This window comes from Micropterus dolomieu, unplaced genomic scaffold, assembly GCF_021292245.1.
Source record: "Micropterus dolomieu isolate WLL.071019.BEF.003 ecotype Adirondacks unplaced genomic scaffold, ASM2129224v1 contig_374, whole genome shotgun sequence".
NCBI lineage: Eukaryota > Metazoa > Chordata > Actinopteri > Centrarchiformes > Centrarchidae > Micropterus > Micropterus dolomieu.
In genome coordinates this window covers 1-6,272 of record NW_025729364.1, presented here as the reverse complement: position 1 = coordinate 6,272, position 6,272 = coordinate 1, and the positions used below count along the sequence as shown (strand labels likewise).

Here is a 6,272-nt window from a genome sequence, read left to right as displayed (position 1 = left end):
GGAGGAAGTTTGTCATGCAGCAGTTTACAATGAGCCAAAGCACACTGCCAACAAAACAAAGGACTTCATCAGGAGGCAGTTATAGCAAGGAAGGGCTACGCCATCAAATATTAAATGTTATTTGTTCTATTACTTTTGCTCACCTAACAATGCTGTCTAATACAAACGGTGATATGTCCTGAATTGTTTAACACATCTAGATGTGAATACCAGGAAATGAAAGCTGAAATTCTGAACTCTTGTCTCATACTCATATGTATAGATAGGCATAGAGAGAAGGATTCATACATACACAAGAAGCTTTGACTTCTGACATTTGAGTCACACACTCCAAAAATACCATCACATTCACCGTTTCCGGTCCTTCTGCTGTTGTCGATGACCAAACTACTAGCTAAGTGAGGATGTTGCCCTGTGGCGTGAGCAGCTTTCTGTGACTCACCCTTTGTGCAGCAGCTCCAGTTTGAGGCCTTTAGACATCACCACCCTCCTGAAGCCGCGGTGGTTCCGGTTGATTGACAGGGTGAAACTCTGGTTATATTCTGGTGAAAAGAGAGCACAGATGGAGAAGCTGCCTTCTGAGACCTTACACATACAGTATTTCACACAAATAAACCATAAAAACGGTTCATCCATATTAACCTTTATTTATTTGCACAGCTGCAACATTTCCACATTTAGTCAATACTTCCACCTTCTTTGTTTTGAAACAGTGAGCAGCTCTTTTCATTCTAAAAAACTGTTTTTATTTTACTTTTTTTTGTAAATTTTTATATCATATTTAGCATTCTTGACTTTTGCAAAATTTGTTTTTCTTCTTTTCTCTTACAATGTTTTTGTTATTGTGACTGTTGTGAACCAAATCTAATTCTCCATATACTGTATTCTTAAGACAGAAAACATCTTCACATTGATTTATTTTTATCTTGACTATTTTGTAATAAAATCACTCCTAAACGTAAATGTGTCTTAGAAAATAATCCCAAAAATAACAAGATATAAAATGGAAAAAAAAACATTTACAATAATTGGTGTAGCTGCAGCCGGCAGTAGCAAAATATGGCTGCAACTTAATCCTTGCGGGCAGGTGCGCCCTGTCAAAGTACGTAGAGCAAAGTAGTGCTTAGTAGTAGTTTTTGCCACTGACAGGCTCAGATTGTTATTATAAGTGTCTGACAACATTGTGGAAAAGATCCCTTCAGAGGTAGACCTTTTTGTTTAACCAGAAACAGTCACTTTATCGCTCTCGATATTAAAGCTACCAGACTCCATGGATACAAACAGTACTTTTATCTCGCAGAACACAGGTTGCTCTACTGCTGCCCCGGTCAGTTTGTTTGTTTGTGTTATTTATTGTGTGACTTTAGAGCTTTAAAAGGGTTAAAACACCAAAGTCACAAAATAACACAAAGTATCAGTTTGAGGAAGCAGTAGACCAGAGAGTCTGGGAGCTTTGATCTCGAGAGAGATATAGCAACTGTTTCTGGTTAAACAAAAATGATCTTAGGTCTACCTCTGTAGGGATCTTTCCACAACATTGTCAGACACTAGTAATAACAATCTGAGCCTGTCAATAGCAAAAAAAATAAACGCTTTAGCGGATGAATTTTAACGTTAGAGCAATTGCCTTCAAGGATTACGCTGCAGCTGTTTCTACTGACTGCTACGCGCTCACTCAAGACTGGACCAATTTCAAAGAATCTTGTCCTAATTACATACATAGACCCAAAAACATGTGAAAATTAGGTTGAAAAAGGTCCAGGTTAAAGATATCAAAGTTACTCTTCAGTGGATTGACATCACTTATGAAGAGTTTTGTGTCTTGATTGTTTAGACAAATGAAAATAAAATATCCACAAATGCCAATAAAATGATGCAAACACATGACAATGTACATGTCTCACCTGGGGAGTTAGTGTTCTTGATGACCACTGTTTTGTGTTTCTGCGGCTGCTCCTGGTGGCAACAAAACAGACACACTTTTAAAGGAGTAAAGTCACCTGTATGAATCGTCTCAGCAGCCTGCGGTGGCTGTGAAGAGCTGGTAGAGTGAATCTCTTACCGTGCTGGGGTAGGGGAAGTCAAACTTGACGAAGGCATCTAGGTCATTTGTTTGGATTCCTGCGAGAAAGTTTATCACAAAGCATCAACCAGTGTGTGCTTTTTCTTTTCAAACCAGACCTTAAATATTTGACTGAATTCATTATGGCCTTAATGACCTGAAGCTAGGTCTGTTTAAGACATAAGATTTAAGGTTTAATTTTTCCCCTGAACCACAACAAACTTGAATTTAGTATAAAACGTGACTTTTCAGTGTTTTCAGAACCATTGTTCTAGTACTAACAGACCTACTGTACTGTATAAAAGGACTGATGGGTGAAGATTTTTGTTTTTACCACTAGGAGCTGGAAGATTCATCCCTTTGACAATAGTAACAACCATGTCAGTGCTGCTCAGCTCTGGAAATATCCTGAAAGGTAGGGAAAGAAAAAAGTAATAAGTATTAATAATTAGGTAGACCTGCAAAATCTGATGCAATCCAATACAACAGCTTAGCCATGGTCAGTTCTGATTTACACTGTCAGAGAGGTATTAATGAAACTATTGATCCAACTCTGTTTCTCAGCAGGGTTTCAGACTGATCTGCCGTAAAACAACACAGGGTGCCGCGTTGTTAAAGTTACCAGTGAGACAAGATATATCTATCTATCTATCTATATATATCTATATATATATCTCACAAACCACAATTTGTCTCAAGGTGCTTTAAAATGTAATTTTGGTGTTATTAAACCCGGCCCTATTTCACATATTTAGGTGTCTAAATGACTAGTAGGTTCAAAAAATGTTGGAATCAGTGCAGTAGATGTCCTCAGCTGGCATCCGAAAACTGGCTGCAGTGCCTGCAACGCATTTCCTCAAAATGACGTCCATAAAAAGTGCTTTTTTTTTCCACCGAAAGGCTCATACTGTTATACGAGATGTCTAACAACATTATGAAGGATGTCAACAAAAACGAAGGGTGTCCCTGGGAGTCACTTGTAGGGATTCTTTCCAATGTTGATGAAGCAGAAAGATTAAAGAGTTTAGCTAACTGTGCACTTTTGCAGTATAATGTAAGAAACATGTGCCCACCTGACAGTGTGAAATGATCTCTCCTCAAAGTGATGTTTAGGGGGAGGAAGACCTCTGGACTGAGCCAGCTTCAGGACCTCCAGACTTTTCTTACAACTCTCCGCCATCTTCTCAAACCTGGAGCACACACAAAAATCAGGATTTGACTAATCAGGTTTACAGTATAATGAAATACACAAATAGAAAGAAAATACATGAACTTGTTGTTTTCTGATAACAACTCTTTGGGCTCTGGTATCACATTTCTGTCCCTTTATGACATTTTTTGAGTGTTTAGAGTTTGTACGTTACTGTTAACAAAATAAAAAACTGTTTACTGCTTACTTTGTTGTTTCAGTGACGTTCCCCAGGTGTGTGAATTGCTTGGAGTGAGTGATACATTTCTAAAAGGAGGAAAGCCAGAAGAAATCTCAGATATATGTTTGTTTTCACAGCAAGAAAAGAACAGCGCAGAGAAACCAGACAGGGAATATGGAAAAAATATTATTTATTTATTTTTGGCATCAGGAGGAGAGCTGAAAATGATGATGGGAATTCTTCTCTTTGAAGTAGGGATGCAGCCACTGAAATTAATCGGCCTCGGTGTTCGGAAAGACTGAACACATTTTACCGAACAATTACGTTGACATGTCAGCAGTGTGGAAGCATTTTAAAGTGTCTGAGAAAGACGCTGTTTGCAGACACTATTCTGCTGAATTGTCTCCTAGCACATCCACTCCATCTGGGTTCGAACTTGATGAATTTTGGGTCGAACTTGATGAATTTAGCGCGAGGATACACGTGACAACATTCAAAATAAGGTGTCTATACAGGATGGAAATAAGATTAATTGGATTAAAGTAATAAAAAAGGGACTTGATATCAGTATCAGTATCTGTTGTTATTTTGTAAACCCTGATAAGGTTGTAATCCATGCAGGAACATATACAAAAAAATATATATTATATACATAAAAAATGCATCTTGTTTCTATTCTAGGTCTACTTTTAGTGCTAGTTTGTTACAATGTCTTTAAATTAATTTTTAGTCCACTGTAACTCCTGTTCTTGCTGAAAGAGTGAGTGTTCAAGCTGATTGGTCTTTTCCTGCAGCTCAATTTTCTCCTCATCGACTCCACCCTCCTGTGGGAGGTGGCAAGGAGCCTGTAGGTCAGTGATGCGTTCTTCCGCTTCACTTAGCGACTGCCTGGTGCTTTCCAGCTGCTGTTCAAGCTGGTGCGTGTGCTTAGACTGGGCAGACATTACAATAGCTAGTTTTCCTAGCATCTGGGACAAGGCTTTGTCCTTTGAGGAAGTGGCTAGAGCGGTTGTTACCAGTTCTGCAAAAATTGTTTCAAGGTTCACCGCATCGGTGCCTTGTAGTTGGCTTGAGTAGCCAGGTATCAAGGTCTCAGTCATGTGGGCCAAGATGGAGTCAAAGTGTTCCAGTGGGTCGCCCCCACTGGCTGCCACTAAGCATGAGTCTGCCATGTTCACAGGCAGGTACTCAAGCGGTTTGGTTAAGGACTTTGGTGTGAGTCCAAATCAGACAACAAACAAGTGTATCAACTCAGAGGATATGCATAAAAATACAAAAATAAATGGGTGTTGCTTCTATAGCTTCCTGGAGCTGTTGATGTTCCGTTAAGTTAATTTGGAAGGTTGGAATCTGAAGAACAGAAGGATAAAAATCAAATCTATGGACTCAGTTATACAATTTGCTTTAACAAAATCAGAAGTGGACTACAGGTGTTAGCTGGTACAGCAAACCTGAGCCAGTCAGTTAAACAGAGTTTCAGCTAGTGTGTTTACTAGTTGAGAAAAAGGAATGTCAGGTTGGGGAAAGCTGACTATCAAGTCAGACTTAAATAACCAAACTGAAAATTCAAATTTAGGATGAAAGCAAAAATAGGAAAAATGAAATTAACTCTCACTTGGGATTAAAGTTAAATGCTATAAATCAAATCAAAGTTCATGTTACAACTAGCTTGACAATCAAAGCTCAAAGCTCCGGACCTCTAGGTAGTTTTAATAATTATACAATTATTACTAGTGATCAGTTAGTTAATAATCGCTCAATTATCTTAAATCAGTCAGTCAGTCTCATACCTAAAGGGTCAATTCTCTTGGCAGGAACTAGAAATAGGCAACACACACAGCTCTTGATTATATTACAGTGAATTTATTCTCTAACTAAGGTGATAAAAAGATGGTTGGATACAGGGAACATAAGCATTTGCTGAACAATGAGCCTGGAGGTTCGATTGTGGGAAGCATTTGACTCGGGGTTGACGCGGGTGGGGGGCCCACAAGCCCCTCGCCCAGCCCAGGGAGAGCCACCCTGGTAGGGTAAAGTGGCGCCCAGAGGCCTAGACCTCTAGGGCTTTGGGCAGTGTTTATCGGTAAAAACAGTCATATTTTCGAGCGAGTGAAATTTTGACGTGTTTTTACCCATAAACACTGCCGAAGCCCTAGAGGTCTAGGGCACAGACATCCAGCTGGGGAGGGGGCTGCTTCCCTGGATGCCTGCCCAGCCAGGGCTCCATGATCTGGGCCACACACATCCAGCTGGGGAGGGGGAGGGAGCCTGCCCAGGGAAGGCTTCAGGATCTAGGCTATATATTGCCCTATCACTGAAGTAAATGTGATCCTGTTGAAGAGAGAGCCAGGCCTATGAGTCAGCAGCAATTCTGCCCTCTTCGGGGAGACTTTGTAAAAATGCATCACCTGGGGAGAGGTTTACCCTGTACTCACCCGAAAATGTAAGAAGCTTCCATGTTGTCTTTGAATTCTGGACCTGGGCTTACAGTACAGAGGAAGAGCTATGCTTTAAATGTGTGTGTCATTAACCATATATGTGAAAATGCTGGGCAGAAATACATAGCAAAAACTATAATAAATCTGACCTCTGACCCCGGGCGGACAGGCATGCCAAATTGAGTCTGTCCTGGTGTATGTGGAGTCATCCAGTAGAGTCATCAGTCCTACTTGAAATTCAACTCCGAGTCCAACGGTGCAAACCGTTTGGCTCTAGCACCTTCCTATCAAAAGTTATCCCCCCAAAATTCACCCGACTTTTGACACTTAGAAATTAGCTGTTATTTTCTGTCCGCAATGCGGCATATATGCCGCAGCCGGGACAGCTTCTGACAGCTACTC

General features: G+C 40.3%; 1 protein-coding gene and 1 long non-coding RNA gene across 2 annotated transcripts; one reads left to right on the top strand and one right to left on the bottom strand.

The window, feature by feature from the left end:
* Nucleotides 1–227: 227 nt before the first annotated feature.
* On the top strand, nt 228–3,458 carry LOC123964066. Its single transcript, XR_006823326.1, has 2 exons — nt 228–2,477; nt 3,166–3,458. It is a non-coding gene; the product is annotated as an uncharacterized LOC123964066 (long non-coding RNA).
* Nucleotides 417–3,555, bottom strand: LOC123964065 (coiled-coil and C2 domain-containing protein 1B-like). The gene is made up of 6 exons (XM_046041177.1): nt 3,460–3,555; nt 3,136–3,252; nt 2,397–2,470; nt 2,063–2,121; nt 1,905–1,956; nt 417–542 (listed from the first exon to the last, which is right to left on the bottom strand). Exons 2-6 carry the CDS (start codon nt 3,240–3,242, stop codon nt 439–441), a joined length of 396 nt encoding a protein of 131 aa, XP_045897133.1. The 5' UTR covers nt 3,243–3,252; nt 3,460–3,555; the 3' UTR covers nt 417–438.
* Nucleotides 3,556–6,272: the final 2,717 nt, after the last annotated feature.